General features: G+C 55.0%; 1 protein-coding gene across 1 annotated transcript; it reads left to right on the forward strand.

Annotated features, from left to right (window-relative positions):
• The first annotated feature begins 7,568 nt into the window (after window positions 1-7,568).
• On the forward strand, window positions 7,569-12,889 carry KLHDC8A (kelch domain containing 8A). The gene is made up of 5 exons (XM_074163384.1): window positions 7,569-7,995; window positions 9,534-9,698; window positions 10,780-10,995; window positions 11,390-11,491; window positions 11,704-12,889. Exons 1-5 carry the CDS (start codon window positions 7,620-7,622, stop codon window positions 11,895-11,897), a joined length of 1,053 nt encoding a protein of 350 aa, XP_074019485.1. The 5' UTR covers window positions 7,569-7,619; the 3' UTR covers window positions 11,898-12,889.
• Window positions 12,890-19,671: the final 6,782 nt, after the last annotated feature.

A 19,671-nucleotide genomic window follows, 5' to 3' on the forward strand; every position in this document is an offset into this window, starting at 1 on the left:
TCTCTTACAATTGCAGGGCTTTTTTCTCCCTCTTTTATAAATAAGCGGTCTCCTTTGCCAGCTGGGTGATTTGCAGAGAAAGTCAGGGAACTAGTGGAATTTTTTTTGTTGTTATTTTTCTGGATAGCTGTTACTATGGCAAGGAAACTTGATTCAGTGTGAAGAGAGGTCAGAAATACCAGACTGAAAATTTCATGCATGTTCTGTTTAAAGCCTCAGCTGCCAGGGTTTGAACAAGGGACAAGTAAAGGCACCAGAGTCCCTGGTTTTCAGAGGTTTGTTTTAAAGCCTTTTCTGCTTTAAAGTTGGAGTAATCTGAAAATCCAGACTTGGTATTACATGACCTTGTGGGCTAGGACTATAGCTTATAGAATATAAGGACTATAGCTTATAATCAAAGCTTATAGAAAGGCTGTCTGAGTGTCACCAAGAAATGATGTCAGGTCATGCAGCCCCTTCCTGCAGGTGACGACAGGAGGAGAAGAAGTTTTGTAGGACCCTGAAGGAGACTGAGCGTTTGGGACAGGAGATGAAGGGGTTACAAAGGTGCCAAACTTCTCCAAAGACCCTGGGCCCACTCAGAACCGTGGATCAGTGGTGAGGACTTGAAGAAAGCCATGTCTAGGGGGGTGCTGAGCTCTCTGGAGTATTGTAGGATGGGGTTTTGGGGTGCTGGGCTCCTCTGAACCATCTCTTCGTTGGGTGGCAGAGAAACGAGCCGGAGAAATCCCGTGAAGGGATTTATGGCTCCCTTCTGGGTGCTGAGCGGGGGGAAACGTGGGCTTAGAGCTTCCTGGAAAATCTGCCCCCGTGAACGTTGTGTTTCTTGTTGGCTGCGTCTTTGCTGAAATAAGGAAGCGTTTATTTACAGCAGAGGTTGGTACCTGAGCCCACAGGGACGGGGCCTCTTTACACTGTGCTAATGTTTATCTGATAGTGCAAAGGGTGGTTACACCGTGACATTTATATGCTTCTAGGAGGAAAAGCAGCTCCCTTCAATTACCGTGATTAATGGGGAGATTGAGGTGCTGCTCCCACATCTGAAACTTTCTCAGTGTGTTATTTGGGACGCACCGCATCCTGCTAACTTCCAGCGTAGGTCAAAACAGCATAAAGAAAATTATCACTGTGTTTCCCCTCCTCTCTCATCGGTTGCTGTTGGTTTTGTCTTGACAAAATCCCTGATTCTGGCCAATATGGGATGTGATATCATCCAGCTCCATCCATTATCGTGCAGCTCCAGCTGCAGGTAGTTACCTTGGGGTTTTTGAAGAAGGGCAGATGTGGAGTCCCACCTCCACAAGCAGCTTCCCTGGGTGGGTGAACTGAGCACCCAGCCCCAGGGGGGAGCAGGGGTGAAGATCCCAGGCAAGGTGTGCTTGTGCCCAGGATTCCAGGCGTCCCCTACCTGGCATCTCTGCCCCTTGGAGCGGGTGAGAGGCATTGAGTGGTCTGGGGAGCAGAAGAGCTGAGCCCCAGGGTATTGGATCCCTGCACCAAACTGTGTGGTGGATCCTGTGCCTGGAGCAGCACTTTTCCCAGCACCCGGGTAACCTGGAATTGCGCTGGGAAGAGTCAGGCACAGGCAGGGGAGAGCTGGGCTGTGCCTGACACCCCTCCTTGGCAGCAGGTGAAATTCCTGGGGATCTCCTCTCCGTGTCCCCCCCTCCTGGCCTTGTACTATGACTGTTCCTTGGATCAGAAACGGGTTCCCTGCACTGAATCATCTCCTTTTAGCTGTTTTCATCCAGTCTGTGCTGTGTCATCTCTCCCTGCTCGTTATTTAATAGAGTGCAGGCAGCCAAGGCAGAGCTGAGATGAAGCTGCTCACTCCTGCCTGGTGCTGAGGAGCTGGAGCTGTGATTTCTTCTCGGGTTTTGTGTGCTATTTCCAGCATCTTCTTGCCCCTGTTCCTGCCTCTCCTGTGACGCCCGTCCCCAGAGCAGTGGGAATCGTCACTCCGGCTGGTGATGCCGGGCTGGATGTCAGGCTGTTTTCAGCTCAGCTTTGCAGCCCCTTCTCTCGCCTTGGCTGGCAAATGGCAGGACTGCCCCATGCTTATCTGGCGTGACATTTCGGTGAGTACAAGAGCTTTTTTTTCCTGAAGGCAGTAGTTTCTGTAATGGGCTTCTCTGTCAGGCTGGTGGCTGTCGGCCTTTCTGTTTTAGCCTGCTCCTGGTGGCAGCAAGGAACATGTGGGAGTTTGGCAGTTGACAGACAATATGGGGAGCAGTGATGTTCTGGGAGCACAGCTCTTGGTGGGGCTGTGATGGGCGTCCTGGGTCTGACCCATCCCCAGATCCGGTGATGGAAACCCAGGATCATCCTACTGAAGTCAGGGAAGCTGAGGGTTGGCTGGGTACAGCTGAAGGGAACTTGTGATGGGATGCCAGGACAAAGCGTGGTTGTCTCCTGGGTCTTTATTGTGTCCCTGAAACGAAGGCTGTTCCCAAAGTGAGGGGTTTGAGCGGGTGATGCTCTGTGAGGCACAGCGGTGGTCTGCTGGGGCTGCAGAAGTGCTGGAGGCTTTTCGGAGCAAGTTAGACATCCATGGTAAAGCATCAGTTCGTGGTGACTTGTATCTGCCTGGGGCTGAGTGAAGATTAGGGATCTCTTTCCATTTCTAGCCCTGAGTTCCTCCCTGGAGGGAGCATGTGTCTATGTGTAAGTGTGGCTGGGGGTGTATACAGCGATATCTCAGGGTGGATACCCTCGGTATCAGCATTAAAAATAGAAAGTTTGGGAGTATCTCCGTGGCATTTCATCTTCTGGGGCCTTTTTGCCTTTCCTTCAATTTGGAGAGGTGACAGGACCCCTTTTCACTCTGTGCTCGTGCAGAGGTGTTGCTATGCAATATTTAGGGTAGTGCATCAGCCTGAAGAACACGCTGATGGCTGGAGGGTGGAGATTTCGGCTCCAGCTGGGCCCTGTGCTGGCCCTCTGCAGCCGAGGGGATTTCTAACCCAGAGCAGCAAAACTTCCAAATCCTGGAGAGAGGTGAGATAGGAAAAGGGAAAGCAGCCACACTCGGCAGCACCACGCACCGAGATCTCTCTCCCCTGTTCAGCCCGTCTATCGCTTTAATACCCACCAGCGTGTCTCTCTTATAAAATCACAAATCACTGCAGGTAATAAATGCTGCTAGACCAGGGGGAGTCTCTAAAATGAGCCTGATGTAACCTGTGGGGCGAGGAACGGTCTCTCCTCAGGGGGAGCATCTGGGTGTTCCAGCACAGGGAGCTCAGCCCCACACACCGGGAGATCTCCCTCTCCCACCAAAGCCCTGTCCCCCTCTCGGTGGGTGCTGGGGGGCTCTTTGTGCCCGTAGCCACTTGGCAAAGCCCCTGGGGGGTGTCTGTGGGTGCTGTGCTGCTCCCTGAACTCTTAAAGCAGGGGGGTCTGTCCTGCGAGGGTCAGGGCTGAGCCCTCGGCACCGCGCCTGCCATCTCCTCTGATAGAAAAGCAATTACCATTCGTTCCGATTTTTATATAGCCGTTTAAGAAAAAAAAAAAAATGTTAAGGCTTCCAATTTGTTTGGTATAATTAAGTGGTAATTCCCTCTGCCTGGGAGGAGAACGTGGCTGCAACGCAGGGGGGTGTTGGGTCAGCACATTTTGAGGGCTCCCAGCTCCGGCGCAGCGCTGGCACTGCCGTCCGTGAGGCTCCGGCGATGCTGGAGAGATGGAGACAAAGGCTGTGGGTACCTTGTTTCACACTGACCTTGATTTTCTCTTTAAAGAGCGTGAAAGAGGAGAATAGCAAATTATTTGTATGCCAAGGCAGCTGGATTCAGGCAGAGCCTTGCGTTACTGCTGCTGAGGGTGGTGGCGCTGGATCTGCTGGTTCCTGCTGTCTGGGACCACAGCTGGGCTGAATTTGCAGATCTTTGCTCTGCCTGGTCTCAGGAAGGACCTGCCCGGAGCTCCACAGAGATGTTCAGCCATCTCCAAGTGCTTTGAGTCATTCTCTGTGCGCTGGTATGTTGAAAAAGAATTTTGAGGCAATTTTAGACAATTACGCTCGAGCTTTGGATAGCCTCGATGACAGCAGAGAAACTGTCTGGCACCAGCCATGAGGTTCTGCTTCTGTCAGACGTTTGAGCGATGCTGATTGTGTCTCATCCCAGGGCTGGACTTACTTTAGAGTTGAAGAAATTGAGCGACAGGGCAGGAAGATGACTTCTCGGAGGTCAGGATCCAAATCCGTCACGCTCCTGGAAATAGGAGCTGGCTCTGCTTTTCTAATTTGCTGGCCCATGCTGAATTTGTCCGTGGTAATGCATGAAAATTCACCTGGAAAGAAAATAAATTATTCATGAAAGAGGTAGTCCAGAGCTGCTTAAGCTGCCAAGGCAAAAATCCCCGAGCTGATGCGGTTGTGGGTAGTGATGCCCATCAGGGGACAGGGGATTTTAGGGAGGGGGAAACCGCAGCTGGTGATCCCGGCTGTTGTTGGCCCCTTTCTCCTCAGCTGCTGGGAAGAGGCAAAGTGTGGGGCTGGACCTGCTGCTGCTTTTTATTATGGCTTTGTGTGTCTTTGTACCGTGGTCCCCACGGTGTCGGGTCTGTGCGCATGTGCCAGCGCCGGGCCCCGCTGCTGGAGGGTTACAGCCCGAGGACTATTTATGGGTTTATTAATCACATTCTTTAGGCAAGAAATGATGTTTAGCCGACTGCTGAAATTTATTTGGGAGAATAAGTTCAAATAAACAGCCCTGCCCGGATTGATTGGTTTTCACACAAGCTCAGACTTGCATGTGAACTGATTTTGCGGGATCTCAGCCCAGTTGTCCAAGACCTGTTTCACCGATGTTTTTCCATCGCCCTTCTCTAATTCACACTTCAGAGGAGATGTAGGGACTAATATGATGGTGGGAACTGATCTCTCCTTCAGATGGGCCCTGCGGGCTCTGGTCCTGGCAGGCTGCATCCCAAGGCAGAGATGAGGAGTTTGTGGGGATGCGGGGCCGTACCAGGCTGAGATAACACCACGGGCCCTGGCTGTGCTCCGAGGGCCACCTCCGTCTCCCCGATGAACACAACAGGCGTGAATTATATAACAACATAGGTTAGGGGTGGATCTTCTGGAAAACACTGCTGAGGAGAGGGATCTGGGAGTCCTGGTGGATAGCAAACTATCCATGAGCCAGCAATGTGCCCTTGTGGCCAAGAGGGCCAATGGGATCCTGGGCTGCGTAGGGAAGAGTGTGGCCAGTAGGTCGAGGGGGGTCATTCTCCCCCTCTGCTCTGCACTGGTGAGGCCACAAGTGGAATACTGCATCCAGTGCTGGGCTCCCCAGTTCAAGAGAGACAGGGAACTACTGGAGAGAGTCCAATGTAGGGCAACAAAGATGATGGAGGGATTGGAGCATCTCCCTTATGGGGAAAGGCTGAGAGAGCTGGGGCTCTTTAGCCTGGAGAAGAGAAGGCTGAGGGGAGACCTTATTAATGCTTACAATATCCAAAGGGTGGGTTGAAGGAGGATGGAGCCGGACTCTTTTCAGTGGTTCCCAGTGACAGGACGAGGGGCAACGGGCACAAGCTGGAATGTGGGAAGTTCCATTCAAATATTAGGAAGAACTTCCTTCTGGTGAGGGTGCCAGAGCCCTGGAACAGGCTGCCCGGGGAGGGTGTGGAGTCCCCTTCTCTGGAGATCTTCAACACAGTCCTGAGTGATGTGCTCTGGGCAACCCTGCTTTAGCAGGGGAGTTGGACTAGAGGATCTCTAGAGGTCTCTTCCAGCTCTGACAATCCCATCATCTGTGATTCTGTGGATTTATAGGAGAAACACGTGGCATCCCCAGTGTGCTACAGGCAGGATGAGTCTGGGGTACAGTATAGCAATAGGCTGTGTCCCTCTGCCCTGTGTGCAGCCTGGTGTACCCCCCGCCCCCCAGGGCTTCTCCCCTTCCAGGGAGATCAGCATCCATGCTGTGGTCCCTGGAAAGCATCAGGGTACCCCGCCAGATCACCCAAAGTGCCAGTCGGTGACAGGCGGCTGTAGGTGGCTGTTGCTAAGCTACAGGCTCTGTCTGCTCCGGCTGTCGGAGGGCTGGGAGAGCTGGAGGGCTGTGGTCAGACCCAGGCAGTAAGTGCTGCGGTGGGATGCGGGGGGGCGGAAATGAACTGTTCCTGGGTCAGGGATTTTTCCAGAGCCCACTCATTTAATCTCTGCTCCAGGTGAAGCAGCAGGAAACAAGTCTGGTTCTCCCTTTTGGAAGAAGGGAGTCCATCACCTTGAGAAACCCAAGGGCCGTAACAGTTGGTTGCTTTGTTTGTGTTTAGGTATCGTGGATAGGAGAGAGCAAGTGGGCTCTTCGCATCCCACCCCGCATCCCTATTTCTGTATCCAACTAAAATACCTGCAAGCAGCGGATGGGCCGAGGTGCTGCCCTGGGCTGGGTGTCTGCCCAGAGGCAGGGAGATGGGTCTGGGAGCGAATGTCTGCTCCAGGGACTTTCCAGCTGTGGTCCACGGGAAAGCGGAGCCGGGCAGCCCCGCTCTGCTGCCAGGGGAGCTCTTTCCAGGGGCTCGGCGGGACCTCGGCATGCACTGGGAAAGGTCTCGGGAGTCTGTGCTCGGGGAGAGGAGGGGACAATGCTGTCCCAGAGCAGAGCAGTGCTCAGCAAGGACATATGCCTTCTTTGGGGTTTTTTGGCAACTGTTCACTCTGCCCTACAGTCCCGTCTCCAAAGGTTCCTGCAGGCGGCATGTGCTGGGAGAGGCTGCTGCATCTGCAAGGGTAAAGATAAATCTTGCTTTGTTTTAAGGGCAATTGTTAAACAACCCCAGTTACACAATGCAGGCGGAGATGCTCTGTGCAAAACCCACCTTATTCCTAAAGCCGCTGCCTTTGTTCTTTTCCCTTTGCCCTCTCTCTGTCCTCCTGTGCTAATTCATCTCATCTGCATGCTTAACGAGGAGAGGAGAAAAAGACGGTGGGTTTCCAGCAAGAGCTTGTGCCTGTGCTCCCTGGGCTGCTCTCTGGATCCCTCGCAGCTCTGCAGCAGGGGCTGGAGGGGCAAGTGCTGGCCTTTGCCTTTCCCAGCCGAGGGCTACTGGAGCGGGTCCTCCCCGGAGCCTGCGGGAGGACGTACTCAGGGGCCAGGGGGAGGAATCAGGTCAGAGGAGGAGGATGGAAGGAAAAGTTCCCCAGCAGGCAGGAAAACAGCCGGGGAAGTGAGCAGACAGCTCTCAGCCTCCTCAGTTTGAATGTCGCTTGGGGGCGGGGATGCTCAGGAAAGGATAACAAACTGACTCCAACCTCTATTGCCTTTTTTTTTTTTTTTTTTTTTTTTTTTTTTTTTTTCCCCTCCCCTCCTTCTTTTGTTTGGTTTTATTTTTAGGATCGGTCTCTGCATGAGCTTCTGGAACTGCAGGATTAACGGAAAGGCAATGAAAGGTACGGGTGGCCGCTGCTCTGTGTCGGGGGGTGGCTGCGGGGGGCTGCCCGGTGTGGATGCTCCTGGCTCCCTGCAGCTCTGCCAGGGGTCGGTTTGCACTTTGTGTTTCTCTGTTGTTTTTTTTTTTTTTCCCTGGCACTTCTCTGCTCTGTTTTGCAGCGTAGCCAGCCCCCTCCCGTGGGCAGGGACCGATGCTGCCTCTCCCCACCACCCACCATGGAGTTGGCTAACACCAAAGACTTCCAATGGAAAACCCTCGCCCCGCTCCCGAGCCGCAGGGTCTACTCCACCTTGGTGGAAGCTGGTGGGCAAGTGTTTGCCATTGGAGGCTGCGATGACAACGGTGTCCCCATGGACTGCTTCGAGGTCTACTCCCCCGAGGCCGACCAGTGGACCGCGCTGCCCCCCATGCCCACGGCCCGGGCAGGGGTGGCCGTGGCCACCTTGGGCAAGAGGATCATGGTGATAGGAGGGGTTGGAGTGAATCAGATGCCGCTGAAGATAGTGGAGATGTACAACATAGATGAGGGCAAGTGGAAGAAGAGGAACTCACTGAGAGAGGCTGCCATGGGCATCTCGGTGACGGCAAAAGGCAAGGAGGGTTTAGTCCTTGCAGGGCAGGGAGGGATGGCTGTGGGGTGGGGAGATGGGGAGGGTGAGCATCAGTTGATGCATCAGGCACAAAAGCATTCTGGGCAATGCCACAGGGCTATGTTGTTCTCCAGAACCTTTTCTGTTCTCCTAGAAGTTGATCGCCGTGTATTTGTCATATCCCACCTGCTAAAGATGACTGTTCTGTAGGCGGCCACGAGGGCCATGGCTGTGCTGGTGCCTGGGGGTATTTCAGACAGGTCCAAGCCCCAGCGTCTCAAATCAAACTTCTCCAGGGTTTTATAACAAATTCTGGTCCTTGTGTGCTGCAGATGCTGGAAAAATAGGAATGGTGCTGCTGGCTGAGCGTAGCCAGGCTGGGAGGACCAGGCTGAGATGGGGAGCCAGAGGTGAAGGTCTTAGAGCCACAGAATAGCTTTGGTTTGAAGAGACGTCTCTGCTCCAAACCCCAAACCAGCCAGGAGAGAGTCGTCTTCACGATCGTGGGCTCAAATCATTGTAGGAGGAGGGGAAGCAGTTGGCCTCGTGGGGGGGTTCCTGCGTAGCTCCCCTCCGAAAGCCTCACTGGGGCTTGTTCAGTGCCTGTGAGGCTCTACCTTGTCAGCCCATCTCATTTTTTAATTTCCAAGCAGAGATGTGGAGCGTTGATTTCCTTTAGCGTGCTCTGCCATGCTTTGAAGAGCCTGGGGCTGGGAGCTGTGCTCCCGAGCAGCGTGCCTGAGGTCAGCCAGCTTCCCGCCGGGCCTGGGATTACGGATCTAATCTCCAGGCAGCTTCTTTGAAAGCTGCTTGGTTTGTTTGCTTAAGTGGGTTTAAAAGCTACCATCAAGGAATGTTTAAAAATAATGTTTACCATCTTGGAGATGATTTTCTCTCGGAGTATAAGCTTGCCTGACTGATACGGTGGGGTCAGTTTGGTGTGAGAGGCCAGGAACAGAAATAGCTGCCCAAATAAATCCCTGGAGCGTGCAGGCTGGTCTCTGCTTTTCCAGCTGCCTCGTAAGGCTGCCCACAAGGGCAGAGCTGCTGTGGCTGCTCTCCTGAATCCTGCCTGTGCAGTGAGGTGGTGGTTGTAGGAGATGATGTGGGTGCTGTGCAGGTCTTGGAGAGCCGGGTTTGCCGTTAGCCAGAGATGGATGTAGCTGCTGTGGATTTGGTGAGGAATAAGTAGCCTCAGTGCCTTGTCTTGGCTCTGGGCTGGTCCGGGTCGCAGAGACTAGGGTGGTCTCATCCTGTGCCAGATCTTGGTGGGTCAAAGGGGGAGCTGAGCCGAGGAGCAGCCCCCGGACGGGGGAGCAGGGCTGGGGGAAGAGCGTCGGCGTTGATGCGGGGACCAGGAGGTCAGTGCATTCCCTCTGCCCCAGGAATGGGAGCTCGGGATGTACCCAGGGACTCGGGTAGGAGCGAACAGTTCTGGTCCACATCGTATGGTGGCACGGGCGTTGTTGCAGGGGGGATATTTCTAATGCTTTCCTGTAATAATTTTGTGGGATTTTCTTGCTTCTCGGCCCTGTCCAGAATACAGAGTGTATGCGGCTGGTGGGATGGGATCTGACCTGCGGCCGCACAACTACCTGCAACACTACGACATGCTCAAGGACATCTGGGTGTCGCTGGCGGCCATGCCTACACCCAGGTACGCTGCCACCTCCTTCCTGCGAGGCACCAAGATCTACGTGCTGGGTAAGAAGCTGTCCTTCCTCCTCCTCCTCCTCCTCCTCCTCCTTGGCACCACTGGGCAGCAGCTCCTTTGCCCTGGGCACTGAGAAACCTCCCCTCTCCCGGGCCCATCCACGGCTGCTGGCAGCCGAGGCTACAGCTGGTCTTTGCTCAATTTGCAGTCCTGCAACTGCGATAAAAGCCCTTGGATTCAACTAGTGAGTAAAAATACTTCCATGCATTTTATTATCAGCAAAGGACCGCACAGCTTCACAAAGGGTCTGCCTTTGGCAGAGGAAAGACCTGCTGTAGCTGGGAAATGCTGGACCGAGCCTTTTGCGGGGGATATTTTTCATCAGTCTTGTGTTATAGAAAGGGAAACTAAGGCAGAGAGATGTGGCTTGTGGCCATATGGCATATCAGGATGGAAACGCAGGAGTTTGCTCAAACCACTGGATAGCCCTGGCTCTCTTTGGGGACTACCAGAAAAGACTCTTTGATCTATTTTGCAGTTTGCTTGCTGCTGGCAAACAGTTTGTGGGCCCGGTAGCGAGCATAGGCTCTGCCTTCAAAGGCACGCCGAGCATCCGAGCTGAGAATAGCTGTATTCATCTGCGTCTGATGCGTGGAAGAATAATGTGCGTCTTTGGCGGTGGAGGCAGCAGCTGCTCTGGCTCTCCTGCTCCATCATGAGCTCGGCGGCGAGACTGGGGCTCGCTGGCTGGCACTGGGGCTGAACTCATCTGAATTGCAAAGGCTCCCCGAGCGCTGATCCCTGCTCTGCTGTGAATTTGTCTTGATTAAACCGGTGCATACTAAACGCCTTCCTGTGCCAGCGACCCGCTGCTGCTGGCATGGAGGGTGTGATGCACTGAAAAATGAAGTGTTTTTATGCCATGAACCTGCAGTTCAAGGAGAGGGAGCTCAAGGGTGAGAAGTTACCTGGCCCAGCAGGCCCTCACGCAGGTGACTTGAGACCTGGGGACATCATATCAGTTGGCAGCTCGCTCTCAGTCTCCCTTAGGAGGCTCCTCTGGTTCCTGCTGTCGTTGGCTCAGTGCTACGAGCCAAGCTGACCCTTTTCTTTCCGTCTCCCCTGCCCCAGGTGGAAGGCAGTCCAAGTACGCTATCAACGCCTTCGAGGTCTTTGACACAGAGACCAGGTCGTGGACCAAGTTTCCCAACATCCCTAACAAAAGAGCCTTCTCCAGCTTCGTGCCCACAGAAGACAAACTCTTCAGTCTCGGGGGCCTGCGGCAGGGACGGCTCTACCGGCAGCCCAAGTTCATGAGGACCGTGGACATGTTTGACATGGAACAAGGTGAGGACTGTCCCGGCTCCGTCCTTCCCAGAGGAGCAGGGCGGGTGGCACGCAAGGCTGTGCTTTGGGGCTTTGCTGTCCTTGCAGAGCACAGAGCTCTCATCTGATGTGTCCTGGGACTGCTGGTGCCTTGAGCCCAGCCTAGAGGAAGGTCTGCAGTCAAGATGAGTAAGTCAAGGCAGCAGTGGGGAAAAAAAAACATGGTCCCGAGGTGGCTGGGTTCAACAGCTCCCTCCTGACACGGCGGGGAGGAAGCTGACCCTGTGTCATGGGGCTTTATCACCCCAAGGTGCAGCAAAAGTGCACTTCCACAAGCGAGCAAGAGGTCAGAGAGACAGATGGTGCCCCAGGAGTGGGTGCTCCTGCAATGCCCGGTCTGTCCTGTCCCTCCCAGGTGGCTGGATGAAGATGGAGCGCTCCTTCTACCTGAAGAAAAGGCGAGCAGACTTTGTGGCTGGCTACCTGAAAGGCAGAGTCGTCGTGGCTGGGGGACTAGGTGAGGCACTGGGGACGGCGGTAACGCTTTAAAAACATGAGTCATGTTATCATTACAGAGGGGAGAGATCCTGGCCCTGGCTGGCCTGGGGGAGCAGGGAGAATGGACCCCACAAGGGGATGGGGTCCAGAGTACAGACACTGTCCCAGGGCAGAAAAGGGATGCTTGCCAGTGCTTCCCAGGTGACCCAGTGGCTTGTTTTGTGCTTCCAGGAAACCAGCCGACTGTCCTGGAGTCTGCGGAGGCCTTCCACCCAGAGAAGAACAAGTGGGAGAGCCTGCCCCCCATGCCCACCCCGCGCTGCGCCTGCTCCAGCATCGTGGTGCGGAACTGCCTGCTGGCCATCGGCGGGGTGAGCCAGGGCCTGAGCGATGCTGTAGAGGCCCTGTGCCTCTCCGATTCCTAGCTGGCTCCTGCCTGGCAGAGGACCCTTCCCCTCGTTGCCCCCAGCAGCGGTGGTGGTGGAGCTGGGCAGCCCCCGGCAGCGCTGGGGCTCGGTGAGCAGCTCGGCTTTGCTTGCCGGTAACCAAACCCAGCCTTGCTCTGGAACCCTCAGGAGCCTGCACGGAGGGAAGGAGCGCTTTGGTCCCCTCCAGTCATCTTCAGAGCTCTACGGGAAAACCCAGATGAAGGAACTGCTCTCGGCGCTGGTGTGCCGTGTCTCCTGCTGCCAGGAAGGACTCTGGAGATCAGGGCATGGGCAAGTGTCTCCCTGTAGCCATCTTGACCCGCTACCAAAGGCAAGAGGTTCAGACAGGTCAGTGGTGGTTCAGGGGGAACTGTTGTGGTGTTTCCCTCTTCCAGCATCCTGGGATCTACGCGTGCTTCCCTGCACAGATCCCCTCGGCTTGCAGCAAGGGAGATTCCTACCCTGCAGCCAGATTCGGGGGATCATTCTTCTGCCTTCATAGCAAGGCTTTTCCTGCAAACCTGTAGCATTTGACTGTTGCTTTGGCAGAAGCTGGAGCGAGGGGCTGCCAGCGCTCCCGAGAAGGATGAATTGCCCAAGGGGACTGTTTTGGTTAAAGGGGAAGACCTTACTTTTGGCACAGAACTAGCACAGATACTGCCTTTGCTGAGTTTCATGCAGAGATAGCCTCAATCTACGATGTTCCAACCCATTTTTTAGCTCCTCTGATGATTTGGGGTCTTCTGTTTTGCCCTGGGAGAAAGGAGCAAAGCTGCCTCTGGTCCTGGAGCGGTCTCACCCCGGGGCCGGGCAGTGGCTTTGGCAATCGATGACCCCGGCCATCGCCTTCTCTTGGATTTCGTTCTTCCCGGGCAGGTTTTTTTTTTTTTTGGGGGGGGGGGACGGGGGACGGGGACAGGACTGTCCGAACCGTGGGGTTACAATTCTCGCTTGTAGCAGCTGCACCATTAAAAGCTTGTCTTTGGAGGAGCCGGGTCTGTGCTCTGGGCCGCGCCAGGGCTGGGACTGGGAAAAGCTGGGACCGTGGGAAAAGCTGGGACCCCGCCTCAAAGAAGGGAGAGGGGACCCAGAGCAGGGTCGGGGGGGGTCTGACATCCCTCTTTGAAAGCGGTTCCTGGCAGGAGGGGCGGGGTGGCAGCCCCATCCGAGAGGGTGCGGGGGCGGCTGCGGGGCTCCGCCGGTGCCGGACCCGCTCCCGCCGCCGCGGAGCACCGAGGACACCGTGCGGCCGCGGCGGTAACGGCAGGGGCGGCCCGGGGAGCCCTTGAGGGGGCCGCCGGGGCCGGAGGATTCCCCTTCCCCACCCGGGAAAGGCAATCAGGGAAAAACAAGGAAACCCTCCCGGACCAACAATCGGACCGGGACCTAACACCCGAGGGTTGAAATACAAATAGGTTTAATAGAAAAAGACTAAATAATTGACATTAATAACACTAAAGAACCAATATTGATCCCGATACCAATATAAAATACACAAGGACTATCCCCAGCCCGTTCTACCCCAGGAAGCCGTGCACTCCCAGCAGGGACAGCCAGTGTGAGACCCTGTGGCTTCAGGAGGAAGGGAAGGGCTCAGGGCTCCGGCACCGGGGCAAGGAGTTCTCAGGATCCCAGCCATCGAGGGGGAGAGAGAGCACTGCGCAGCAAACTTTCTAATTTATACTGAACGTGACGTTCACGGTATGAAATAATCCTGTTGGCAGCTTGGGTCAAGTGCCCAGGTCTCGCTCCTCCTCATCCCTGCACCTGGGGAACTCGAAAACACCGAGACCTTGAAACTTGCACACAAGAGCTGGTGATAAAGTAAATATTTTCCCAACTTCAGACACTAGAGTCTTCTAGAAGTGCAGTTTTCCCAAGCGTTAGAGGAGACCTTAGTGAAAAGTAAAACTACTGAAAGAGAAATGAATCCCGTGTTGCTCAAACCAGGACACAGGGGCAAGTCAGAGGTCAGGGACCAGCCCCATCGCTTGCATCTTCCCCAAGCCTCGCTCCTCCAGGCCGGATCCTGCCCCTTCCCTGGGCAGCGGGGGCCGTTCCTCTCTGTCGGTATTTGCTGGGAACCAGTGAAGCGAGTGGCTCCTTTTTGAAGTGCAGCCCTGTCAGCTCCAAGTCCCCTCTCTCTGATCTCAAAGCGCCACGTAGCTCAGATGAAAGGGGAAAGGCACCGACTCGGCAGCTAACAACCTGCTCGCTAATTATTTACATCCCACCTGCTTGTCCCTGGCTGCCTACACAGGCACAGCAGTGTCTGTCCCCATCCCCTGTCACGTTCCCATCTGTGGTCCTGATGCTTTCTTCATTTAGGTGCCGTATTTTGGAAGGTAGAAATGAAACTGTCTAATTGCAGAAAGGAGCTCTACCCCTGATGCAGAAATGAAGCTCCAGACGGGATGGAGGAGCTGGGTTGTGCTCCAGGCCCCCCCTGAGGAGCACGGAGCCCAGCTGAGAGAATCTTGACATAGTGCACGCGGGGAGGGCTCCAGGGTGAGATCTGCTGGGGGGTGAGACTGCAGGGAATGTGAGCAGGGCACCAGGGCCAGGCATTTCTGTCTAATGGCATCCCTTGATGCTTAACGGTCTGCTAGGTCTAGCAGAGCCAAGGGAAGGTGCTAAAAGCATCCCTCTCTGTGTGCAGCCCTGGAGGTGCTGCCTCCTGAGCCCAGAAGGCTCATAAAACATCCCTTTGAACTGTAAAAATTGGAGGAGGCTTGGAAGGAGGGAGAGAGGGAGCCTTCTCCTCTTCTAGAACAAACCCCGTGTTTCCCGGCACAGCAAATCTCCATTTCAGCCGCCTCTGCACAGCCGAGAGTCTCTAGCTATTAATGAAGTGTTTTCCTTTGTCCTCAAGGAACCTTTCCCACACACGGCACAGCCCGGTGCTCCTCTGCTCCGGCTCTCGCTTTCTCATTAGCCCTGAGCCCTGTTCATTGCAGCGAGGCCGCGCTGGTGGAGGCTCAGGCTTCGGTGCTTTGTTAAGCTGGAGCAAGGGGAGGAGGAATCCGCTCCCTTTGTCTGGCTACAGCACAGCTGGGGGCTGATCCTTTGCTTTCTCCCCCCAGAAAGGCTGGAGAGAGTGACAGACAAAGCAGCGTCATGGGAATAAACCCGCTCTAGGACTTAATGAAGAGATGTCAGGGACTGGGGACAAGGCTGGGGGGGAGACGGTCCGTAATCAAAGCTGGGGATGTGCCCAGAATTTAGAGAGGGAGAGAAAGAGGAGCTCTCCCAGTCGCAGCGTAGAGAGAAGCGGGTCTGGGTCAGATGCCTTTGTAGTGAAAACCAAGCTCTCATCACTGAACAGGTTCCCTGGCGTGTCCCCAGAGCCCATGTGTCCCCAGCTGGTGGAAGTTCACTCTGTGGCACTGGGTGCTCCTGGCTGGGGGTGCTTTTCCCCATGGTGGTGCTATGCAGAGCCAAGATTTCACAAAAGCTTTACACCTAGATCTCATTTAGACTTTTCCAGATGTAGTGCCCACCCTGAGCAGCTCTCCCAGGAGTCTGTTTCCATGTCTATCCCCCCTTCAGGGACTGGGGGCTTCCCGAGCAGCTGTGAGCTCTCGCTGTGACCTGCAACATGTCCTCCAGCCACCCCCTGCTCTGTCTGCTGGCTTCTCCCCAGGATCTGCTGGGAAAGGCGGCTGCTGAGACTTCAGATGCTTCCAGCACACCTCTGCTGCACCGCACGTCCAGATAACGCCCACTCCGAGACCTCTGTACCTGAGGAACTGAAACACTTTCCCTAGTAATAATGCCGTTTGCTTTTTACTAGCAGATCATAAACAGCTTGGCAAACACAGAGGTCACCAGGCAGCAGGAAGGTGAGAAGAGCCGTATCCATAATTACGTGGTCAGTGGCAAAAGCTGGGGTTAGAGGGTAGGTCTGATCTGCCCCTGTGCTGGGCTCTGCTCACGGGAGCCACCTTCTTGCCAGCCACCCAGCCTCTGAGAACCAGCCGTCCTCCCCTGGCCCCTCTCGGCTCGTGGGAAATCCCTTCTAGGGGGTTGAGATTCCCTCCAGGAGCAGGGGAAATCCTCCAAACTTTCCCATTACCTCTACGGGCTCGATGGTGGCATTCACTGGTTCCAGCCCGCTGGCAGGCACGAGCTGGAGGATTAAGTCTCTCCACTGATGGTTCTCACAACCGCACCTCGAACCCTGTGTTGCTCCTGGTGCTGTGGGAAATAGGAGGCTGCAGGAGATAATCTGCTTTTGTTTGAAACACGAGGGCTGTGCCTGCCCTCCAGGTGATGGAGATGGGACTGGGAGCCAAGGCTGGGGAGCAGGGAGGTGACTCAGAGACACCCTGAGTATTTGTTTTTCAGCAGCGCTGCTCTCGGTGGGGCTGAGCGGTGCTGGCCGGGCTCCCGTTCTCCTCCCGGTGCTCTGAACGGCAGATGGCATCCCTGGGCTGAGCCCAGGCTGGACCAGCACCTCCCGCGGGCATCCTGCTGCAGCCGGGGAGCTTGCCAAGCCCAGGCGGTGCCGGATCGTGCTGGTGGGGTGGCAGGCTGGCTCCAAAATGCCATTTTGGGTTGTGCAGGGATCCTGGCTAATAATATAAGGATCCAGCAAATAACTTGATGTGAAAAGGAAGTTATGCATCTCCCCCAGTGTTTCATTCTCATGAAGAGGCATCACCTCTGAGTCCAAACACGTTGTAGGAGCTGAAGTCTGCTCTCAGGTCCTCCAAGCACATAATCTTTAGTGCTGCTGCAGAGTGGCAATTAAGGAAATGTCTGTGGGGTTGAATCCTGCTCTGGCTCGTGCTCCTGCAGCTCCCCGAGCTCTGCAGCGAACCTCGACAGATTAGATACCGGCAGAGGTTCTTTCCCCAGGTGTATGTTGCCTGTGCTTTTCAGCAGATGATGCTGAGCGCTTCCATCTGCAAAACTGGTACTCGATGGATCTCGCTGGGCCTGGAGATCCGAGGTGAAGACTCAGCCAGGGGATCGAGCTCAATGATCCAACCAGCCCTGTGGAACGGGGCCTGTGATGGGGATGGCCAGCGGTGCTGGGTGAGCTTCGGTGGCCGTATGGGGCAAGCGGTGTCCTGGGGGACCTGAGCCAAGAGAATTGTCCCTGTGGGGAGCAGGTCGGGGAGCTGGCTGCACCCACGGCTGGGCTTGTCCCGTGTTACCAGAGCACATACCTGTCAACCGCTGTCACCTCCAGCAGGAACTGCCATCTGAGCCCCAGCTGTGACAAACTGAGCTCCTCAGGAGACCTCAGGGTGCATGAATTCACGCATTGACCCAGCTCGGGGAGGGGACAGACATGCACCAGGTCCCATTGCAGGTTGTGGTGTTCCCCCCAGCTCCCTTCCCGAGGAGCTGTGGCCGTGCCTGGGGTGGTTCCTGCTCACGGAGAAGGGAGGTTGTGGCCTCAGCTGGTGGCTGCTGCCCTGGTGCCTTGGGCAGGGTTTGCCAAGGCCAACTGAAAACAAACTGTGGTGTTTGCTCTTCAGGGGCAGGGGATCCTCACATTGAGAGGATGTCTGATATTGAGAACCAATCCAGATGCCCATTCCACGGTGTATTTAAGGGGTGTGCCCAGACCTCAGCACAGGAGAAGACCTGCTGATGTCAAAGCACGTTTGCTGAACCCGGCCTTTAGATCGCTGTAACCTCCGTGGATGGTGGTGCAAAGGGAATCTTTCAGAAGTAAAGCAAACAAACGTAAAACAGTTGGGTTTCAACCTGGCTTTCTTTCCAAAATACATCGCAAATTTGACCTGCCTTAGAGAGTTGCTGTCAGCAATCTGGAGAATGGATTGGCAACTGTCTGGGGTATTTCTGAATTTTTTTTTAAATATATGTATCAGCTCTCAGAGAGACTTGCATTGAAACAGGATCACATTTTGGTACGCCGAGTGCTTTGTACGGTGCATTGTGGCATGCTTTCTTACCAATCTTCAGTAGATGGGACAGTCGGTTCCTCCTGGCTCTGGGGAGCTACAAGAAGGCTCTGGGCTGGTCCCTCTCCCCCAGCCACCCCCGGGTTCCACAGCAGCCCTGTGGCCACCAACCTTCCCAGCACTCGCCGCCTGTTCTCTGTGCTCCTTTATCTGAAGGATAAAGCCGAGCTCTTGTAGTTTTCCAGCTACCGAATGGGGCTCGGCAAATCCCCGCGCTGGCCGTGGCCGTGTCCTCGCCTGAACTCCTGACACTCGAAGTTGTGTTTCCTAAAAGCCGGGCTTTTCAGTACCAGCGCCGGTGGCTGCTCCCACACTGCAGCGCCCAGCCGTCCTGCTGCCCGTTGCCCTGCCAAAAAGCATCGCTTCTTGTCCCCGAGCAGACTTTGCCTGCATAAACAGGAGACTTCCTCAGAACAGCCTCTACCAGGTCTGGTTGAGGAGCAGAAGTGACTCCCGTACCTCGCCACGGGCCCAGAACAGACCCAGCGCCGTCCCCCTCTGCCCAGCTGGTCCTGGCCCTCGGGGGAAAGTGCTCTTTGGGGTCACTGCTGTCCTTTGGCCATCGGTCGGCCATCCCTTCCCAAAAGGAGACCCAGGGTACGTGAATGCTGTGATACGGCTTCAGTGAGGAGTTTCTCCTTGTCTAGAATAGCTGGGAATAGAGCTCCTCCGTGCTGCCAGAGCCGCAGCGGCACCGGGAAACACTAGGACCCCTTTGTCACTGCCGTCCCCGTTGTTCGCCGTGGCTGTGTGTGCTGCCCTGACCCCGTTAAAGTCCCCAGCCCTGCGGGGACACCAGCCTCAGCTGAGCCAGCCCCGTTGCTGCCAGCAGACAAACCCACTCCATCAGCATCCGCCGGCGCAGTCACGGATATCGAGTCACTACCCTGAAATACAGACGCTTCCTGCCCTGAAAATAAAAGCTCTGGCTTTTTTTTTTTTTTGGGGGGGGGGGGGGGGAGGGAGTTTGCTTATTTTTTTAATAGGTGCCTCAGCATTTCTGCAGCCCCACGTGCTGCCGCAGGCTGTCACCTTCCTTGCTGTCACCTCCCAGCCCCTGGGAGCCTATGGCAGGGTGTCCTGGGTCATTTGATTTGTACAGTCTGTTTGATCCGTGGAAGGGGAACCCTGTATGAGATGGTATAGTAGAATAATGTGTCTAATAATGTATTTTTTTTATTTTATATATATAATATTTTCTCTCCTTGCTGTGGGTAACTTGTGATTGCTGGCGTGTGCACCAAATTCCTGTTATCTGTGTCTTTGAGTGAGCCATTGGTGCATACGCGAGAGGAGAGCAAAGCCCAGAGAATTGCCCCAAACCCACCAGTTCAGGAGAAAATTGTGTGGGGGTCCCTGCTCAGCCCTTGCCCCCACTTGTCTGGGGTTTGCTGTTGTAAGTGGGGGCTTCAGCCATAGGGGGTAACATATATTGTAGTGGTTGAGGTACTGGACTCGAGTTGGATGGGGGTTGCTCTTTTGGCTTTTATTCAACAAACTTTTAGATTAAAGCATAATTCAGACCACTGCTCATCTCCCTTATCTATCTGCAGCGATTTCGAAGGTAAACACCGAACAGTCAGACAGATCGTGTTATCACCTGATAACATGATGGTTAAAAATGCAAAGAAGATAAGTTCCTGGGTTCATCGCAGCTTGGACTAAAAAGCTCATAAATCTAGCAATGAAAGGACCTGTGTCACTGACCTGGGGTGGATCGTCCCGTGCCAGCGGCCAGGAGATGAGGTCCTGGCACCTTCTGTGGCTGGTCCAGCGGCAGCATGAGCAGGACACCAAGCCGAGAGCCTGTCCTTCCCCATGGGCTGCACCCC

The sequence above is a fragment of the Numenius arquata genome, chromosome 24, assembly GCF_964106895.1.
Source record: "Numenius arquata chromosome 24, bNumArq3.hap1.1, whole genome shotgun sequence".
Classification (NCBI taxonomy): Eukaryota; Metazoa; Chordata; class Aves; order Charadriiformes; family Scolopacidae; genus Numenius; species Numenius arquata.